This window comes from Gymnogyps californianus, chromosome 2 (genome assembly GCF_018139145.2).
Source record: "Gymnogyps californianus isolate 813 chromosome 2, ASM1813914v2, whole genome shotgun sequence".
Classification (NCBI taxonomy): Eukaryota; Metazoa; Chordata; class Aves; order Accipitriformes; family Cathartidae; genus Gymnogyps; species Gymnogyps californianus.
This window is the reverse complement of record NC_059472.1, coordinates 1,094,591-1,116,907: the sequence shown is the minus strand read 5'-3', so window position 1 is coordinate 1,116,907 and position 22,317 is coordinate 1,094,591. Positions and strand designations below refer to the sequence as shown.

Below are 22,317 nucleotides of genomic sequence, written 5' to 3'. Positions count from 1 at the left end.
TGCCCTCCTCGGCTCTCGCCGTGGGTCCTCCATCCATCAACCATCCAGATCTGGAGTAACAAGTTGCAAGGGAAGAACCTGAGCCAAACAGTCAGAGCACGAGTTGTTTTCTGTTAACTGAGGCTGAAGTTCATAGAATCATAGAACAGTTTGGGCTGGAAGGGACCTTTGAAGGTCATCTAGTCCAACCCCGTTGCGATGAGCAGGGACATCTTCAACCAGAACAGGTTGCTCAGAGCCCTGTCCAACCTGACCTTGCACATTTCCGGGGATAGGGCATCTCCCACCTTTCTGGGCAACCAAGTTAGTCATCTATTACAGCAATGGATTAAACATATGCATCTGCACGTCATCAAGGGGTAGAGGATTAAATTTGATACAGCTACAAGAAGCCTCTCTCTCCCTCCCTTACCACTGATGCCTGAAAGAGTTTCACGAGTCAGGCTCGTACATCAACGGGATAATAGTTTTGGGCAGCGTCATGTCACAGTACGACACGATGATTCTCGCTATAAAGAGCATGAAGTGGCAAAAACATCATCATGTTTCACCGGCTGGGAAAGCCATTGCAGAACCGAATCCACCAACAGACAGCAGGTACAAGACACAAATTCCCTTCCCAGGAATAAAATTGGGATGATTACGGAGCAGGGCGAGCCTTGCCTGGCTCACATTTTCTCTTTCAAGGTCCCAGCTGAGGCACATTAACGGCAGAGAGACACTAAAGGAGCAGTTTTGCACAGATCCGTCACAGAACATTTCACCGTCACAAAAATTAGAAACAAAAATCAATCTTTTCTCTGATAAATGGGCAGCATTTGCAGCGAGGGCAGTGATGGAGGGAGAAGGGTTGTTTGAACCGGACTGCCTGTACCAGGAACAGAAAGCAGTAGCTGTTTCCACCTAAATAAAAGGAGGAGAATTTGCTCAAAATAGGTGGTTCAGGACCAAAAAAGCAGCAAGCTGAGCTGGGGATGGGAAAGGGCAAGAAGCGTATCGATGCGGATGTAAACGCGCTCATTAGGGGCAATTTGAGTAGCACATCAGTGACTGTAGCTACAGGAGTGACCAGAACCAGAGTCAGCATTACACCAACACTGCAGGAGGAAACAGGTGATTAAAAGCCATGAGAAACAAATCTTCATTTGCACACAAAATACCAGGCGCCGTAATTACCAGCAGCAAATTACGAACCTCTAAGAAGCAATACAATTTAAGATTTTACCATAACGTACTTGTACATTCACAATGCAAAAGCCACACTTTGAAAAATTAATAATAATATTTTCAAAAAGCTGCTTTTGGGGCCAAAGAAGAAACATAACAATTACTTATGTGATGGTCTGGCTTTCTATCATAGCCTGAGAGCAGTGAGCAAGCAAGAACTCTCGTTGGCACGTAAGATGCACACACATGCTGCCTTGATTCAGCGAAAATGTAGGATGAGGGAGCAAGAAGAAGAATATGTGGTTTATTTGTGGAAAGGGAAATGCAAGAAGTTGGCCCCAAGGATGCGCAAATGGAGGTGGCACCTACAAGTGGAGCAGTAATTGGAGGAGGCAAACCAGCCACTTTTGGGAGGCACTAAGAGGAGACATGCGGATCTCAGGACTGGATAAAAGGGCTTGATGTCCAGGTGGGAAAATATCAAAGGCAAAATATAGAAGGTGAAGAAAAAGGAGGAGGTGGCGCAGGTAAGATTGACCACAGAAAATTTGTGGTCAATTAGCCCACAGGATCAGCCATTAGCCCAAAAGGATCCCACAGTTCCCATACGAGAAGAAGCACTTCGAAATTGAGGCCGGTATCGTACGCGAGAAGAGGAATTTCTCAATTAAGAGCTTGAAAAAACAAGACAAAATAATAGACCTAATTTTATGTTTTAAAAAATAGTTTGAAAATAAACATCTTTTTTTTAAATCCCTCTGTTTAGCTGGTACTTTGCCTAATGACCCTGAAGACTTCCAAACCCAACCCTCCCTTCAGATACCAATATTTGTGAAACTTAAAGCCAAATCCACTTAGTATAGGGAAAAATCAGGCGAAGTTAGGCTTTAAAAATAATCCCTGCAATCTTTGTCTTTCTGCAGCACCCACCATAAAAGCCATCAACCCTTGGGGCATCATTGGGGGAAATAACTTTTGGAAGAAACCACCTGGAGCAGGGCGTTGATGCTGACCCGTGACACTGCTCCGCCGGAGGAGCCGATGGTGGGGGACAGCCCACCGCATCCCCCAGCTCCTCGGGTTTGCTACGCTGGAATGAATAATAAAACAAACAAGCCCATAGCGGAGCAGAGCAGGCTCTCTTTGCTCAAAATATTGTCTGTGACAGTGGCAAATCAGCATTTCAGGGGGAGGAGAAGCCATTCTCAACCTAAGAATAGCCAGAATCTGGGTTAGAACCAAAAACATCAGTTCTAATAGCGCCTTTTTTTAGAACATCAATTACCGTAACGACCTTTCTACTTATACACAAGTTCCAGGCTTTGTCTTGCCCTCTGAGACATTCCCTGGTAACATCTCCACCAGCTAACGTGGCTGCAGCTCGCTCGTAGCTGAAATACGGACGTCAGCCCAGCTGATTTAGGAAGATTCAGACTCAAGGGTACGGCACCATCCTTTGGTGACGCCCTTCTTCAGACGGGTGCTGGCACGCTGAATTATTTGCTACAGGGCCGGGCTGATGCTCCACCTGTCCAGATAACCCGGGAAGAAGCAAGTTTATGCCTGCACCTACCTCCTGGTGTAGATTTGGGGCATCTGCCTCCAACACACTTTCAATAAGCTCCTCTGTAGCACCAACGTACACAATAATGTTATAAAGCAGAAGGAAGGTCTGGTCTTGTTAGCAGGCTTGACCATCCCTAATTAACAGGCCACGTCTATCTCCAAAAGAAGCAGCAAGTTTACTTAGTCTGACGTAAAAAGCTGTGTGCGTTTATTCATCTTCCTTACAGCTTATTTAACTGCTTCATGGAAACAATTAATTCAAACAGGGAATAAATATGAAGCCACAGACTGCGGTAAGCTGTTGGCCGCCAACTCGGGCTAACATGATTACTAATACGATTTTACACTTTAAGTCAATAAACTCTGCGTAGAAGCAGCTAAACAAATAGAGAAATTAAGCGACGAACATGCAACGGTAATAACACGGAGCCAACGTGGGAGCTCCCTCGGCTCCCGCGTCCCAACCAGCTGCATTCAAGGGATGGAAGAATTACCTGGATGTCATGGGGCGCCTCGTCTTCCAGTTGGGAATGGGGCTGCTGAAGGATGATAAGGCTGGAGACACCACGTTCTTCTTCACTATCCTGTAGCGCGTCTTTATCACCTTGTTGGCTGGGGGGCTCCTTACGAAGTGCAAGTTGGCTCCTACGAGAAAGCAAATGGAAAAAAGGGCTTGAAATTCAGGTGTGCATGGGACAGAAGGGACCTCACCAACATAGGTCCTACACCCAACTCTTTAGCGCTGCAAAAGGGGCAAAAGACCCCTGGGGTGCGTCAGGCATGGGACCACCGTGGTTGACGCTAAAAGAAAGGCTCTGATGGGCTTGGGGGTGTTTGGCTTCACCAGCCCAGCAGCAAAACTCTACCAGGTGAATCATGCATTCACCAACAATACCTTGATCCCCAACATCTACATGGGAAACAGATTTACGTGTTTAATCATTCCCGTTTTCATCATATTTTGCAGGATGATCTACACGCCGGTTTATTCTGCTGAATGTTTCATGCAATTAACAGTTATATGTTAGACTCTGGTTTTCCTCCACTTGATAGCTAGCAATTTTTTTCGCAGCTTTAAGGAATGCATCTAATTGCCCGACTTTTATAACATACAGCTATAACTGCCCAGATAATTAAAGCTGACACTACATGCTGAGACTAAGTCTTCTGGTTTTATAACTGATTTAAAGGGCCGGCTGTTTTTCTTAGAGATACTCTAATTAAAATTATTGCAAGGTTGAGAGGGGAAAAGCAGAATCATTATTTCCCCTGAAAATGTTGTACCCGTCCCCATGTTTGTCTTTGCGAGAGAAGGGAGAATAAGGTTGCTTCCCGAGTAAATTGGTAATCTCAGGATGCTGGATCTGTGTCAAAACAAGAAAAACAGGGAAATGCATTTTAGAGGCGATCTCGTTCCCTAGAGCGGAGAGAGCAGCTTCCCACTCTCCCTGCAGCAGTGGTAACGGCGATCCGTGGCTTTACAGTTTAATACAGAGAATATTTTCCTTCTCGTGCATTCCCAAGCAAGCCACCGTCTCACGTTGCATTCAGGAGGGATCAGGCAGCACGAATCTCCACTCCCAAACTCAGCCAGAGAGTTACAACTTCTGATGGCAGGGGGGAGGAGAAAAGCAGGCTCTGCCACGACAGATAAATCACTGGAATTTTTCATAATAAAGACGATGATCGCAACGCTCCTCGATATTATACTGTAAGATAAATGATCACCGAGCAAGGAGCGTATGGAGGGATTCACAGCCTTCAACGCCGCCTATAAAGCCCCGAGCACGCTCACGACACCATGCAAATAATCTCTTTTATATGGCTGCAATAAAATTTGGAAGGCATTTGGTATAAATAGGCCAGCCGGCTCTAACTTGGCATTGCGCTTGCCCACGCCTCAGCGTATGGGACCTCCAACCCCTGTTTGCACCATGCATGAAGCCAGATCCTTACACCAAAGTGTTATTTTAAGAGAGACTCTTTTACATCGCTCCGACTCCTATGCAGGACCCCTGCTTAATTAATGCATCAAAATAATGCCTGCATGCAAATTATTTTCTGCAGCGTCGCAGTAAGCAGCAGACTGTTGATGATGCTTTCAAGACCAGCACGCTGCTGTTAACTGGCGAGCATCTATAAAACCAGCAGTGCTACAAAGTACGCTCCAAGTAAGGGTGCGTTAAGTCAACCGGTAAATGTTGAACAAACTGAAAAGCCAGGAAGTTAACGCCAGCAACTTAAAGAGCTTCTGGTGATTTGGAATGAAAATTAAAATAAAAGAAATTAAAATAAAACCAGATGTTCTGTGGGCCCATGTCAACCTCATGAAGTTCAATGAGGCCAAGTACAAGGCCCTGCACCTGGGTCAGGACAATCCCCAGTATCAGTACATTCTGGGGGATGAAGGGATGGAGAGCAGCCCTGTGCAGAAGGACTTGGGGGTACTGGTGGACAAAGAATTAGACATCAGCTGGCAATGGGCGCTTGCAGCCCAGAAAGCCAACCGTATCCTGGGCTGCACCCAAAGAAGCGTGGCCAGCAGGTCAAGGGAGGGGATTCTCCCCCCCTACTCTGCTGTCCTGAGACCCCCCTGGAGCACTGCGTCCAGCTCTGGGATACAAGAAAGACATGACCTGTTAGAGCGGGGCCAGAGGAGGCCACGAAAATGATCCAAGGGATGGAACGCCTCTCCTATGAGGAAAGGCTGAGAGAGTTGGGGTTGTTCAGCCTGGAGAAGAGAAGGCTCTGCAGAGACCTTCTTGTGGCCTTCCACTACCTAAAGGGGGCTTGTAAGAAAGACAGAGAGAGACTTCTTACCAGGGCCTGTAGTGACAGGACAAGGGGCAATGCTTTTAAGCTGAAAGAGGGTAGGTTTAGATTGGACATAAGGAAGAAATGTTTTACGATGATGGCGATGAGACACAGGACCAGGTTGCCCAGAGAAGCTGTGCATGCCCCATCCCTGGAAGTGTTCAAGGCCAGGTTGGACGGGGCTTTGAGCAACCTGGTCTAGTGGGAGATGTCCCTGCCCATGGCAGGGCGGTTGGAACTAGATGATCTTCAAAGGTTCCTTCCACCCCAAACCATTCAATGATTCAATGACCAGACCAATTGCAGACACCCATTGCTTTAGAGGTGAGGCAAGAAGAGAGAGAGGAAAGAAGACGGAAAGCAAATGGGTTTTCATCGCTGTCTCCCTGTCCTGGGACTTTTTGTATCAGACTAAATTCTTCAGGGCAGCGACTGCACCATCGCATGGGTTTTTAAAGCCCTTTGCAAGGTTTAAGCTCTAATTACAATTATAATTGCTCGCAAGCACCGGCAAAGTTGGAGCTTATAGCTTCAGAGAACTGTATTTGGGATTGCAAAATGGGAACAACAAAAGGACAGACGTGCAAACCCCTACATGGCCCAACGCTGCACACACACGATGAAATCCCAGCTACGGTGAGGGCTGGCGACTATGAGACCCTTTTGTCACCCAGGAGGTGTGGACATATCCAACCTCTCATGGATATAGCATCAACCACGTACCCAAAGCACGTCTTTCGCACTGGGGGAGGGATGAGAGCCACAACCCCGCATCCTCCCCAAACAGCAACAGCACAAGTTGACCCTTCCCCTCCGCCACTCCGACCTTACAAAATTGTTAAGCTGGGAATTTGTTGAATACATTATTAACATCATTTTTTTGCCCCTACACAAGCTCTAGCTGCCACTAATCAACCCAGGACCTCATCAAACTCCTGCCTGACGTCGTTCCCCGCCTCACGTTCGCACAAGAAATTGAGGTCCCAAATTGTTGCGGCTTGCAGGCGTCCCCCCCTCCTTGCACAAACGGGCTGGCACCTGGTAAACTCTATTCCCCGGCGGTAATTGGATGGTGTATTCATGCCGAAGCTGCTCTTCTGAAAGTGCCTGCATGCACAGCTCCAGCATTAACCACCTCCTGAAAGAGACTCTCCGAAGAGCTCAGTTTTCTATTATTACTTGCTAGCTGAGGGGTTTTGTGTAGATAATCATGTTATTTAGATAGGATGTTGGTTTAATTCCCTTCATTACAGGCTCCCAGGGTTGTAATTTTTTTTCTCCGCATGATGTATTCCCCGTGGCACATTTCACTCAAATCAAACACTTTACGCTTTTATTACAAACAATACCCCAGCGTCCCCCGTTATCAGCCCAGCGCACACATGCACACTCCTCGCAGAGATCCAGAGGTCAGTTCTAATGACTAATCGATCTCATTAGCTTTCCTAATTAAAAACTTTACTACCGCAATGGAAGACAAACTACAAAAAAACTGCTTGCATCATATTTGAATGGGATATGAGCATCATTTATCAGCCAGGGCTTGCAGCCCGCGCCCATCACAACGGGCCGTGCGCTGCTGAGGTTGGTGCTTTATTCGGAGCCGTGCATCCCCCGGGCATCGCTCGCACCTACCGTGCCCACGTCAAAAATCCTGGTGCAAACTCCAATGCTGACCTTGAGATGGGCAATTTGCTGCCAAAACCTCTTGCCACGGCGCTCCGAGCAGATGGGATTCGGGACCCACCAGCACACGCATCCTTTAGGAAAGGGGTTGAATGCAACACACTTACGAGGATCCTTATTTCTGCTCTTATTTTGCTGTGAGAGGTACCAAGAATCGACCCCCTGGGGAAGCTGAAGCAGGGAGAGCAAAAACAGGGCTGGCTCCTGGGACGTCTGCGGGAGAGTTGGAAACAACACGAGGTCTGACTTGCTTTCTGGCATCCTTAAAACATCTAAGTACCAAGGCACCTTAAACTTTTACATTCTCCAACCATTCCAAATTGCCTCTTATTTCTATTCTGTGTCTCCCCAAAATGAAGTTTTAATATTTAAAAGTGATAGCTTTTTTCCAACTGAAATACAAAGTGGAGAGTTAAGATCACTTGCAAGGAAGTTTCAACAAAAACAAGTATAACCTTTTGTAAAAACACGTATTTACCCCCATGGCAAGAAAAATGGGGAGGGGGAACATTGACCTGCTGTTACTTACTCCAAATCCTTCATCCCTATAAGCTCTCATTAAATCTGAATCCTCCACTTCTGCCAAAAAATCAGCGGAGGGGAGACAGATATTAGCTAACTTTGCCTGCTTCTCAATCGAACCAGGTCCAACAGTCTCAGTCCTACAAACACAGAGGGCTGGCACACAGGCAGTGGGGAACGCCGCACCCTGAGCCATTTATTTCTGCGTGACTGTGCCGTTACAGCAGCTCTCCAGGGACGGGTCAGCATCGTCAGCCAGCCGAGCCCTAACGAGCAAGCACGCAAGGCCATGCGGCAAGAGGAAGATGCTGCTGCTCGGGGTGGATTAGAGAAACTGCAATATTGGTGGAGTAAATCCTGTCCACCTACCGCTGGGAACAAGAAAGTTAAATAAGCAAGGGTAATTTCAGAAGCGCAGATTCCCAAATTCAAGAGATTATTACTGCTTTTGGAAAAGGATATGGGATACAAAAAGCTTCCCATGTGGGCACGGGAATGGCACAGGAAGGGGAAAAAAACTAAAGTAATCACTGCTGTGGGTCATGACATGACCTGGGTCCTACCAGGTCTCCTACCCTCCATCATCGGCCACCACGAACCCCCCCCGTGTGTGACTCTCTGCTGGGGCTCACTGGACCACCGGCAGCTCAATGCCGAGCTGCTGCCACCGCTGCTGTTAAACCCCAATTCGAGGCGAGCCGGGGAAGCAGTGAGTGACAGATACATTGATCTTCCAGCACTTGGACGCGAGATGAGAGCGGGAATGAATGTAAATTGGGGAGCAGAAGCTGCACCTTTGATACGATGCCGGTATCGTCCCCGGCTCCAGAGGAAACCTCGAGGATGCAAAGCAATGCAGCAGGGCCACCCTAAGGGGCCCTTTTAACTCAGTCACGATGGGTCCACTAAGAAAAAAAGCAAAGCAGAGGCCAAAAACCTCTGATAAAAGTGAATTGCTTTTTCAAAGACAGCTATTAGGAAGAAAAATAAAGGGCTAAGGACTATTAGTACATGTGCAAAGGATGCCATCAGCATGCTATAACTCCTGATACAGCCTCTGATGCTAGCAGAGATTTAAAAAATATGCACTCGAAGCCAAAAGCAGCTCCAAAAAGAACTGAAAATCTCTGCCGAAGGGTATTCTGAAAGCAAACATTTTCTAACATGAAGATGAATCCCACAAACACCCTCGCCACGGGATTTGCTCCAGGCCTGGAAGTAAAGATTCAGCAAAAACCACCGTTATCTCTTCCTCAGCTCCCAGAACGAAGCTGCCGCTCACCTGCTACCCAAAGCAAACCCAGGCTGCAGCAGCAGGCGTTCGCAACAGCAGGAAAATCACCCATGTGCGGCGATGCTCTGGGACGGCACGGGACCAAACCTCCCTCCTTTCCACAGGGAAAGCCGTCTCTGACCCGAGACGACTTGGCTGCTAGCTTACCTTGCTCTCCCAGCATGCCCAGAGATGAGGAGCATCCTTGTTTGCGAGCACACCTGCGAAACAGGTTGGGAAGCTGCCCTGTACCACGCAGCATTAACCAAAACGTTAACGAGCAGTGCAGAAGCAGAGGATTAAGCAGGACGTTGCAGGGTTAGGCAGCAGCAGGAGCACGTGGAGGTTGGCGTGGCCAGCGTCAAGGCATGGAGCGAGCCCCTCGCATCTCCTTTTTGTAAAGCCCCAACAAGACCGTGTCCTAACTAATTTGATGGCCTTCTACGACAAGGTCACCCGCCTCGTGGAGGAAGGGAAGGTGGTGGATGTAGTTTTCCTGGAGTTTAGGAAGGCTTTTGATCCTGTCTCTCACAGCATCCTTCTGGACAAGTCGTCCAGCTGGGAGATGAGCAGGTGCAGGGTGTGCTGGGTGAAGAACTGGCTGAAGGGCACGGCTCAAAGGGTCCCAGTGAACGGGGCTACATCTGGCTGGCGACCAGTCACCAGAGGTGTTCCTCAGGGCTCCACTCTAGGGCCAGTTCTCTTCAAGGTTTTCATCAATGATCTGCATGCAGGAGTGGACTGCACCATTAGCAAACTTGCTGACGATACCAAACTGGGAAGTGCTGTTGACTCTTTCAAGGTCAAGAGGCCTTGCAGAGGGATTTAGATAGACTGGAGAATTGGGCAACCATCAACGGCATGAAGTTGAACAAGAACAAAGGCCACATTCTGCACCTAGGACAGAGTAACGGTGAACACGTGTATAAATGGGGAGAGGAGTGGCTGGAGAGCAGCCCTGCAGAAAGGGATCTGGGGGGCCTGGCTGACAGCAGCCTCAATAGGAGTCAGCAGCGTGCCCTGGCAGCCAAGAGGGCAAACCGCATCCTGGGGTGCATCAAACACAGCATAATCAGGCAGTGAAAAGAGGTGATTATCCCTCTTACCACTGTATTAATAAGGAAGAAGGAGGAAGAAAGAAGGAGGAAGAAAGAAGGAAGAAGAGTTCCAGTTGGAAGGGACCTACAATGATGATCTAGTCCAACTGCTGACTAGCACTGGACTAGATTTAGCATTGGTGCAGCCTCACCTTGAATACTGTGTGCAGTTCTGGGCCCCACAATTTAAGAAGGACTTTAAGGTACTTGAAAGCATCCAGAGGAGGGCAACAAAGTTGGTGGAAGGGCTGGAAGGCATCTCCTATGAGGAGCGGCTAAGGACTGTGAGTTTGTCTAGTTTGGAGAAAAGGAGGCCGAGGGGTGACCTCATTGCTCTCTACGGGTTCCTGAGGAGGGGAAGTGCAGAGGGAGGTGCTGATCTCTTCTCCCTGGGATCCAGTGACAGGATTCGCGGGAATGGTTCAAAGCTGTGTCAGGGAGGTTTAGACTGGACGTTAGGAAGCATTTCTTTATTGAGAGGGTGGTCAAACACTGGAACAGCCTTCCTAGAGAGGTGGTCGTTGCCCCAAGCCTGTCAGTGTTTAAGAGGCATTTGGACAATGCCCTTAATAACATGCTTTAACTTGTGATCAGCCCTGAAGTGGTCAGGCAGTTGGACTAGATGATCACTGTAGGTCCCTTCCAACTGAACTGTTCTATTCTAAAACGCGATGTGCGGCTTCAGGACAACTCAATATCAGGATGATAAATATAAGCCAAAAAGAACCCAGACAACAGCAGCAATAACACAAATCCACAGCAAACTCCTCAGCTCTTTATATCTCAAATACATGGGAAATGGAAACGTGCAGCTTAAGTTATCACGGACTATTACGAGAAAAGGAAATTTTACAACCACGACAGAGGCAAGAAACTTCTCCAGCATGCAAGGAGCTGGTTGCAGCAGTCCTGCCCCAAAACTGCCTAACTGCAGGTAAACTGGAGGCACATGCAGCACTACCAAAGAGCAGTTTAACAAGAGCACACCAAGGAAGACAAGACATTTTCTCATCCGCATTGCAAGCCAATGACTCGCTAAGCCTTGCCAAGGTTGTCACCACCCCACTGAGCTCAGTGCCTTCGCTCTGCATGCCCAGAACAGGCTCTGCAGGCTGAAAAAGCCTTGGGAACTCACCATCTCATCAAGAACAGCCTCAGGAGGGATCTCAAGTAGGTTCCCAAGATACACTAGGCAAGAAGCTATTTTGCACCATGCGCAATACAATGGGAGGGCAAGGGGTGCAGGGTCAAAGCCAGTGAGAGGTATTGATCCAGCCGGCTCCCAGGAGCAGGGCAGCCATGTAGATGAGCTTCAGATGCTGGAGCCGTGACACCCACCAGCCATCCACTTCTCAGCAAAACAGCATGCAGAGACAGAGGGCAAATACAGGGAAAATCCCAAGCATCACCCTTGATCCCTCCATCACCGCCATGGTGAGCACACATCAGCCGGCAAGGGAAAATTTGGTGGCAGAAGAGGGGTTTGTAGCCAGGAGCAACCTCAACAGCAAAAGCACCGTGGGAAGCTCCAACAGCATTGTGGTTTAACCCCAGCCGGCAACTAAGCACCACGCAGCCGCTCGCTCACTCCCCCCACCCAGTGGGATAAGGGAGAGAATCGAAAAAAAAACTTGTGGGTTGAGATAAAGACAGTTTAATAGGACAGAAAGGAAGGAAAATAATAAAGATAATAATAATAATAATAAAATTACAATAATAATACTAAAAGAATTAAAATATACAAAACAAGTGATGCACAATGCAATTGCTCACCACTTGCCGAACGATGCTCAGTTAGTTCCCGAGCCGCGATCTGCCCCTCCCAGCCACCTCCCCCAGTTTCTATACTGGGCATGATGTCATATGGTATGGAACAGCCCTTCGGCCAGTTTGGGTCAGCTCTCCTGGCTGTGTCCCCTCCCAACTTCTTGTGCCCCTCCAGCCTTCTTGCTGGCTGGGCATGAGAAGCTGAAAAATCCTTGACTGAGTATAAACACTACTTAGCAACAACTAAAAACCTCAGTGTGTTATCAACATTCTTTTCCTACTAAATCCAAAACACAGCACTGTACCAGCTACTAGGAAGAAAATTAACTCTATCCCAGCCGAAACCAGGACAGACGGCAAGGATGCACCAGCTCCCCTCCCGCTGCTACAGCAGATTACAGGGATTAGGGGTCCCAACCATTGCCCTTGTTATCAACCCAGAGCCTTGTGTTATCTGCTTTCCTACAGCAGCAGAAACAATGCTTTCTCGGTGATTATTCATTAGTGAAGGACTCGAGACCTTAATTTCTGCTATAAAATTCATCTCTAAAGAGAAGTGATGTCATGCTATCAGGACAGGAAGACAGCTAAAAATCCTGGAATTTAAAATCCTACATCCCACCACCTTCTCCCATTGCTATTTTCCTAACTGTGAAACAGGTGGTTTGGTTGAGGCATACCTTAAGCTCAATTTCTTGAGGGGAAAACAAAATAACATACAAAGACAGTGCTTTGCTCTAGGGCCTGCAACAAAACTTTGCAAGGCACTTTGAAGACGGGATGTGACACGCATTTATTTTTCTTTTTCCTTAAACACAGTGAATTTTAAAACGTTGTGCCATTCAAGCATGTTAGGGATTCCAATATTTTTTAAAAGAAAACACAATCCCAGATATTTTAGCACTTATGATCGAGACTGAGAACGGCGCTGAGTTGAGGAACCATGGGGTTCACAGTGACACAAGCGGCTGGAGCCCAGCAGGGAGTTCTGACGCAGCTCTGCCAGCATATCTCCACAGCAAGGGGCTCTGCAGCAACCCAGAGGTTAGATCTGGTTTTAGGGTGAGTTTTGTTTTCTTTTGTTAAGATAGACAGCAGCTTCGCCTTGTTCCAATATTGGACTTGTGCGCAGCAATAGGTATTTTGCAAACGGCACTTGAAGGGTAACGTGCTGATCCGGATGCCGCGAGCTGTGCTGTGCTTGCACAACCTGCCGGTCCCACGCTGCGGCCATCACATTTGGCGCCGCTGAGGATGCACTGGGAGCCTCACAAAAAACAACACTGATGCCAGCTGCCGATAAAATAGCGATGTCCGCAGTATCCTCCCTGAAACCAGGAGGGTGAACTACCCTGGTAAAGACAGAGAGATGTAAAGAAACACTTATCATCCTTTCGCCAAGCATTGCTTTCTCGGAGAGACTTTTGTTCGTCTCTCCTGGGGATATCCCCGTCCCCAACACCACATGCTTCCCTGGGTGAGAAATACTGCCGACGGGAAGGACACAGCAAACAGAGCAAAAACATGAGAAAGACAGAGAGAAGATGGGCTAAAACAAGAGGGCAGCAGTTGGTTTTGGGGACCGGACGCGGAAGCAGAGAGCTTATAATAGCAATTACACTGAATAATTTGCAAGAAAAAGGAAAGGTCCCAGAAGTCAAAAGCTAAGAGTCACTAAGAGCCAGCATAGCTCTGCCTTCAATGGCCTTAAAAAAACCTTGTGCAGCTCCAGAAGAAGTTGTGGACCTACCCAACTCATGCATGGACCTTTCAAGACTTATATTAACAGATCATGCATCAAATGACCTTGCAACGAGGATAAATCTGTGGGTGAACCTGAATAAAGTTTCAGCACAGCTCCTACACCCAAAAGCAAATTGTTTTGGTGTTTCCCATTACACCAGAAGCACCTGCAAGACATCAGCCCTGAGCTGCGCAGCTCCGATGCCTTTTGTTCTGCCTACCAACTTGGCCAAGTCCCTAGAGTTAACAAAAGGATTTGGGATTACTGTAATACTGTTACGAATTTAGTGTGAAAGCAGACACCAGTATTACGGGATGATTATCACAGAGCGTGTTCAATATGTTCACACAGAATGGCACAGCAAGAGGTTAATTATATTGCTACTGGAATCAGCTTCCAAAAGGACCATCCTTCGGTTTAAGAGGGGAATTTAATTTTCACACTCATTCAGTTCTGAGCTCTTTCAAGAGCGACGGCTATTTATGCCAGAATGTAAACGATGGTTTATGATCATGAACTGCCACTTAATAGGAAATAAATCCAATTGATCAAAAGTGCTTTACCTGTGACCCCAAGCAAGACTGCTGTTCAGGCTGTAATATTCGCAGAGGACAACAGAAGCACGGGCTTTGCAGCTGAAACGTTTTAGCAGGCTCCAAACCCATTGCAATATTTGCTTAGCACGGCAGCCGCTTTCAGCTGGGAACATGTGGGGAATTAATACCAAATCTGCTTCGCTAATTCCTTTACGCTGAACGGACCGCAGGCAAAGATGAAGTTAACGTAACCCATCAGGCACGACACTGCATTGGTACGGTGGCACTTGCTAGAGATCAGCTGTAAGGAAATACCCATTTTAGCAGACAAGGTATTAAAATCCACATATACTATTCAAATGAATTACATGTGTCTGGGTACGCACCCAAAATTCCTGTTTTTAAGCAAAAAGAACAGGACTTTTGTTTCCTGGAAATATGAAGTGGGAGCAATGGGGAAAGCATCGCCCAGCTTCAAGGGAAAAATGAAGTGATGCGGCCAGCAGGTCGAGGGAGGGGATTCTGCCCCTCTGCTCCGCTCTGGTGAGACCCCCCAGGAGCATTGCGTCCAGCTCTGGGGTCCCCAGCGCAAGACAGACATGGACCTGTTGGATCGGCTCCAGAGGAGGCCACAAAAATGATCCAAGGGGTGGAGCACCTCTCCTATGAGGACAGGCTGAGAGAGTTGAGGCTGTTCAGCCTGGAGAAGAGAAGGCTCTGCAGAGACCTTCTTGTGGCCTTCCACTACCTAAAGGGGGCTTGTAAGAAAGACAGAGAGAGACTTCTTACCAGGGCCTGTAGTGACAGGACAAGGGGCAACGGTTTTAAGCTGAAAGAGGGTAGGTTTAGATTGGGCACAAGGAAGATATGTTTTACGATGAGGGTGATGAGACACTGGACCAGGTTGCCCAGAGAAGCTGTGCATGCCCCATCCCTGGAAGTGTTCAAGGTCAGGTTGGATGGGGCTTTGAGCAACCTGATGTAGTGGGAGATGTCCCCGCCCATGGCAAGGGCCTTGGACCAGATGATCTTTGAAGGTCCCTTCCAACCCAAACCATTCTATGATTGGATGACTATCAAAAGCTCACCAAGCCAAAGTTCATTAGCACCTGAGAAGTCTAGAGAGAGCCCTGGGGAAATTTGTTTCCGGAAAAGAAACATTTCAGCATGGAAATACCACTGTATGTGGTTAAAGGAGAACTTATTAAAAGTTATGTCCCAGCTTGCCTTAGACCCAACGAGGACTCAAAGGCTTGCTCCTGTGCTCTCATCACACACAAGGTCATAGTCTCAGGACACCAACCTACGTCCTCTTGCTTTGGAGATGGCAAATAAAAACAAAGCCTACCAAGCTTTCAGAAAAAGCTTATTTTCATATTAGAACAACTTTATTCTCCCCATTCACCAGACTGCCTGCTTCTTCCCCCTCAAGTCATGGTTGCGACCATGTCCATCTTCCCAAGAAAGGCTGCAGTGCTCAATCAAAGGTATTCATTATGAAGTTTAAACAAACCTGAGAACAATCTCATTTTCCCAGCTGCAGGGCACAGACCAAGCAATAACACTTCCCAAAATCAACTTCAATTAGGAGCTTTTCATCCAGATTTTTTGGCAACAGACTGACTCGGAGCATAGCGCAAGCACACACCAGGAATGGAGTAAAATCTTTGCACAACAGGAATTGGAATAACATTTGATTGCAGGGCTTTTTCCAGATATCAAAGCAAGCCTTATCGTCACAAGTGAAACACAGCTCATCGTTCACTGAGCAACTCCAGAGCCAGTTTGAAACCATCATGACTCTCAGAAACTTCCCAATTATCTGCTTAACATCAGCCCCTCTTGCCCCTTCACATGGCCGGGCCAAGCGCCTTCCCCCTGCACCCGGGGCTGAGGAGAGCTCACCAGTCTCATAAACCTCCCCAGAGCAAACCCCTGCACTGATCCTGCCACCTCTGCCTGGCTGCGGACCCACGAACGAGAGGTGACGGACCTGGCAATGATGTCCATCACAGGGCAGAAGGGCGACTGCTACTTACACCTTTCTCCAATGTCTTCTCCACGCGTTTTGACAGCGAGATACACCCATGTGCCTTGGTATGGGCACGGACCCACTGTCACCATCAGGTAGGGTTGGGTAGTGTTGCCCTGAAGGAACTCCAGTGCTGGAGAACAAGCTTCATTTTAATCCCAGCACCAGGACCCTTCAAGTAGCTTGTCCCCACCTTCCCACTTGTTCAACCTTTTTTCTTTTTTTTTTAATGTCTTACTTTCTCAAAATGTGGTTGAGCTGTGATTACTGAATCCAAAAAGTGATTTGAAAAGAGATCACAGAACGGTTGAGGTTGGAAAGGACCTCTGGAGACCATCTGGTCCAACTCCCTGTTCCAGCAGGGCCACCTAGAGCCAGCTGCCCAGGACCGTGTCCAGATGGCTTTTGAATATCTCCAAGGATGGAGAGATGGAGACTCCACAACCTCCCTGGGCAACCTGTGCCAGCACTCCATCACCCTCACAGTGAAGCAGTGTTTCCTGATGTTCAGACGGAGCCTCCTCCGGTCCTGTCACTGGGCACCACTGAGAATAGCCTGGCTCTGTCCTCCTTGCACCCTCCCTTCAGGTATTTATAGACATTGAGAAGATCCTCCCTGAGCCTTCTCTTCAGAGGTGACACACTTCACCACATCAAGAACCCATCAGCAGCATCGCGTGTGCATCTCATACCCCCCACAGGACAGGAGTTAAAGCTCCTCCAGCTGCTGGCCAGGACCCATCACGCTAATCCAAGTGAACATCCGGATGCTCTGAAGGAGAATGCAGGTGACGTTTACACTGGGATTACTTTAAAGGCTGTTAGACAGCAACGAAGCATATAGCACCACGCAAAGGAAGAAACAGCATCTCTTACTCCCTATTTAGAAATAATCCAAAGGTTTAGGAAAGCCCCACCATGCGTGGAGATGTCATGGGGGAACCAGGTGATCCCTCGGCTGTTGAGAAGAAAGGAGAGAAGGGGAGCAAGGAGGAGAGCATCTGGAGAAGCTGGGGACAGCGCAGCAAGGAGAATACTGCCAGCGAGGAAACATCGTCAGCGAGCGTGACAGGAGAGAAGAGGAGGCAGCAGAATGAAAAGCAGCAGACATGAAAGTCGGAGAGCTCCAAGAAACACCCTGGAAAAATGCTGCTGCACAAGACACTCAGGATCAGCCTCCCAAAAGGCTGAGGACCTGCACTCCCCTTTCAGCCCACTGCTGTGGCTGATGCTGAACAAGTTCAAGAGAAAGAAACCACACAGCATCGTGCAAGGTTGGCAATTCCTTCTTGAGATTAGGGAGCAGGATCGCAATACCTCCTTTGCACAAAAACTAGGGGAAAAGACATCACTGTGCATCCCTGTTATCTGGGACTCCTGCCTCTCTAGTGTACACCTGTATGCACATTCGCACTGAGAAAATTAGCTCATCTGCCTCTCCGATCAACCTATCCACCCTTCTGATCAACCCACCCATTTGGTTCATCTGTCCCAACTCCTCTGCCGTCTCCTCCACCCATCCCCTCCGTGACCCGTCTACCGACGCGGCACAATACAGGTGTCTCCCTACGGAAAGTGTCGTTGCTAATCTGTCTGCCGCCCAAGTGTGACAGTTCTGGTGGTTCAGTAGGTTGGTTTTTTTTTTTTATGAGGAATGGGGAAAAACGCAAACTTTTATTGCTACATGCTGGGAATACTGCGCACTTGTGAGCAGCACAGCAAGTATCTGCTCCTTCCCACCCCAGGCGCGGGCTGCAGCCTCCTGTACCCATTGCCATCCGCAGCTGAGATGCTGCTTATAAAGGAGGTTTCTTGGATCTGGTTTCTTTGGGTTTGGGGGGGGGGGGGGGGGGTTGCCAGCATCAGACTAAAGATGCTCAGGGCCAGCACCTCCATTTAGGAAAGGTAATTGCTAACAACTCGCTGGGGCTGCCGAGCACAAGGTGCCACACAGCACCTCGCTGCAAGAGCCAGCAAGCAGAGCAGCACGGACCGAGTCCTCAGTGCTGCTTTCGGGAGCCGCCGCAAGCCCTACACCAGCCAAACCAGCATGTCACAAAAACCCAACAAGTGAGAGACTTTCTGCTTGTAACTCTGTAAGTACCATTCCCCTGGACCACACCACTGGGGAATTTTTTTTTTTTTTTAATATCGTACTAAATTAGGCATTTAAATCTTGCACATAGCGCTGAAGATTCATGATGTATGTCTCCCGGTCCTGGAAAGGCTAACGCTGATTTAATACATGTAGATCTTTACTGATGATTGGTAGCCCATTACACACCGATCGTCAGCACGTTATACATCACAGGCTGCACTCCCCTTCCTCCAGCTAGCAGGAAACCATCTGGTTGCTCACAGGGTTTTGCATCCCTTATAGTTGCAGTAGTAAGGATATAACTTTTCCAGTTGAACTACAGTGGGGAAGGACTGGGACACAGCCATGTGCTGCGGCATCTCCATTCCCCCATCCGTAAAGATAAACGCAGCTCCACGAGGACCACCGCCACGCTGAAGCCTGCATTAAAAGTGCACCGGGATGGAAATCACTTCCCAGAGTCCGGCCATGCTTCTGGACCCACCAAGTGCTTCTTTCATGGCTCCCTGCCTCCTTGGGATGCTCAGTGATTTTCAAATTAATTTTGGCTGCAGCCAAATTTGCAAACGCTGCATGAGCTGTAGCAAATAGGTGATGGGTACAGCATTGTCAGACACACCAGCAAGTGGTAAGAACGTATATCCCCGCGATGGCTGCCTGGGTGGTCTCAAGCGGCTGCCACGAGCCAGCCTGATTACCCATGCAAGACTCAGCTATATCATTTTCTGGAGAGGTCTGGGTCGGCACGCTTCAGAGCAACACCAGCACCTGCAGTCAGGTGATTTGGGAAGCCACGGAGAATAACAGGCAGAACAGAGCGTCTTTGACTCAGCTCTATGATTTTAATATCAATATTTAAACTGCAACAGAAATGCTGGCCAAAATCTAGGTTTATTCTCTCCAATCACAAAATACAGAGAGAGGCAGAGACAGAGGGACTCCAGCAACATCTTGCTGGGGACAGGAGGACACATCACCTGTCACCTGCCTCCCAGTAACCCAAGACGATGCGTGGTCCCGAAACCACGCTCCCACTCTCAGCAGCTGGTGGGTGGGCAACACATCCCCACCCTGGGGTCCACCCATTGGTACCCAGCTCCGCCACATCCCCATCCCCGCTGCCGAGAAGCCCCAAGGTGGCCCCGTCCAAACCCTGCAGGAGCAGATGAGCCTGCTAAGGATAGGGAGACACCACGTTATCCACCTCTCCGCTGGGACCGGCGAGAGGTGGTCACGCTTAATGCACTAAACACACTTTTCCCGGCTACAGCCCACGTTAAAGAGCCTGAATGGGTCTCTGGAGCATTGGACCTTGTTCAAACACAACCCTTATTATTATAACAAAAGAGGGTGGTGGGGTTTTTTTCCCCTCTTCCTTCAGTGAATGATTATTAATGTGTTTCCAGGAGCCGGGTCCATTTCTCTAAATGAGAGCGGGATGGCAGGAGGAAGGCTGATAAATGCCCTCCTCCCCCCGGCATCGCGGCGGGAGCTGCCAGGGGTTCTCGTTCTAACAAGCTGCAGATGGAAGACGACTGGAATAACAAAGTATGAATTTTTATGAGTCTAATAAATCACTCCACTTTTCCTGCTCCTGATCGTTTTCAGCACTTCAGACACTAGAAAAACCCCGGCTATAATCAAATGGGTTCACAGATCTCGTGTTAACGCCTCGCCGTGGCACAGAGAGAGGCAGCTCTGCCTCGGGAAACGACAGGGAGCACTTGTCGGGCTGGAAATCCATTTGCATTAGTGCTTTAGGATTGACTTTTTTTTTTTTTTTAATTTAACAAGGAGAAATTTGAATCTGTTAGGTATTCCCCCACCCTCAAAGCCACTTATCAAACTGAAGGCCACCTGACTTTTACCTTTCCTAACTATCCATTTAAAAAGACCCTGACCTGACTCCAGCATCAGCAGAGAAACTTGTATAAACTCTGTGAGAACGGAGGAGAAGTTTGCAGGCAGGAGGTTTATTAAGATCCTTTTAATTTTCCTTTCTAAACTTCTGTATAAAGCAGGCAATGGACAGGCTCCAAATCCATGCGAACACGAAACAAAAGGTTTCAAGTTGCAACCACTGAGTATGCGCACACATGTTTGCCGAGGGAAGTATCTGCCAAAAGGCCTGATGAGCACTATGTCGATGGGAAGAAAGAATCAAGATTTTGCTCTCCTTACCAAAAAACTACTCTCGAAACCTCCAGGACAGTGACCGGCAGAGAACGGAGCCACAGTCAGAGACACCATGATGTGGTTAAGCAAAGGAGAACACGACCATCGCTCCCCACCGGTCTGCAATCCCTCGAGACCAAGCACAGGAATGCAACCTGCAGCTCCAGCAACTTTGAAGCCTGCAAAAAACCACCCTTGTAATGGATGCAGCTCACCCAGTCCCCCAGCGCCCGTGCTGACGGCAAGCCTCCATCCCACCACGCCAGCGAAGCAGCAGCATCCCGAGCCTTCACGCTTTACCTCCCCGAAGGAAGGAGGGCAAGTTAGCTGGGAAACCTGTTGTTTCCGTCATCCTCATCCTGCCCCAGTCTTTAATCCATTCAATATGTTTTTCCCCGCTTTTCATTTGCTTTTCCAGCACAGCACTGAATCAGGGAGGGAATTCATCTTTGACAAACATTTACCGATTATCAAATCACAACTGCAGCCGCAGACAGGGGCAATAAGTCACTTTAAGCAGCCGTCCGTATTGCAGGCTGAGGAGTTTGGGCAGCTCCTCGATGACAAATAACTCCTGTCAAAGCCGCGTGTTCCCAGGCGCTCCGAACCCGTGTTCTCTGTTGTTCCACGCTACCTGGTGTTTAATGACAACACTGTCAGACTAAGACGAAGCCTCTGCGCTGTGGACTGTCAAAGCCCTATTAGAGGAAAGATTGAGACCCTACTCTTCTTAAACTCACTCAAGCAACACAACCCGCTAGTTTTTATAATTATTGTACGAGAGCCATCGATCGCACGCTGACACCTAACCTATCCGTATGAAATGGGAGTAGTTTGCTGGGTGACAGTTGCTATAGATTATTGTGGGTGGGTTGGTCCCCCCCCCCTTTTATCCATCTCTCTACAAAGCCTAGAATGAATGGGAAGGAAGAAGAGGAAAGCGTGCGCCTTCACTTAGGTGCCTTTTCTATCCCAGCTCTTTACCTTCAAAGCAACTTTTGGAAGTTTGCCACTTGCAGGACGCTTCCCCGGTTGGGAAAACCAACCTGCCTCCTCCAACTCGCACATCTCCTAGCACACGAGCTGTACTCAGATCATCCCAACAAGCATCTAACATCAGGACGATGCTTCAGGAGCACATCCTTGCATGGAAACGCTCACGTAGACAGATCAGGGGATTATGTTGGAAAGAAATCACCGAACACTGATCTTGGAGGCAGGTTGCAGCCCAAGGTACCCTCAACATGCAGGACTGCTAGCTCAGCACGGGTTTATGAGTGTGAACTCCTCCCCTTCCTCCCCAGGGTCAAAGCTCTGCATTTAGGGAAAGAAGCAGAAAACCCAGCATCTCCAGCTGCAGTGTCATAATGGAGAAAGAATTCATGCCCACCCAATGCTATGGAGATTGCATCGCTTTTCAGCATCCTCCCCAAAAATAACCCACAGAGATAAGACATAAGTGCTGCTAGCATCTCTGTCCACGCAAATGTCTGCTGCTGCAGGCAGCCAACAAACCGCACTGGGGCCTGTTTCCATCTAACACAGCATCCATCAGTTCTTTTTGTTTCGCTCCCAGAGAAGGACCGGACAGAACTTTGGGTTGGCACCAAAGAACAGTCTTCTCGCAGAATACAAACGCACAGTCTGGAGTGAATTCGGCACTCTGGGGATGTTGTACTGAATTCCCAATGGCATAAAGGAAGGGAACCATACTCCGAGGGTGATGGGAAGCTACTTTTGAGCCATAAAAAGAGGCATGAAGGGAAGGAGGTAAGAGCCAAGGAGGCACTCAGCTGTACCAACAGAAACTTCGGTTGAAGAGGAGGAGCTATCTCCCAAG

General features: G+C 48.4%; 1 protein-coding gene across 1 annotated transcript in view; it reads right to left on the bottom strand.

Moving 5' to 3' along the window:
• ZC3H3 (zinc finger CCCH-type containing 3) overlaps positions 1-22,317 on the bottom strand; it is a 184,989-nt gene that overhangs the window by 103,727 nt on the left and 58,945 nt on the right. Inside the window, exon 4 of the mRNA XM_050892505.1 lies at positions 3,228-3,378. Within this exon, the coding sequence (XP_050748462.1) occupies positions 3,228-3,378 (151 nt within the window). The remainder of the gene's footprint in view (positions 1-3,227; positions 3,379-22,317) is intronic.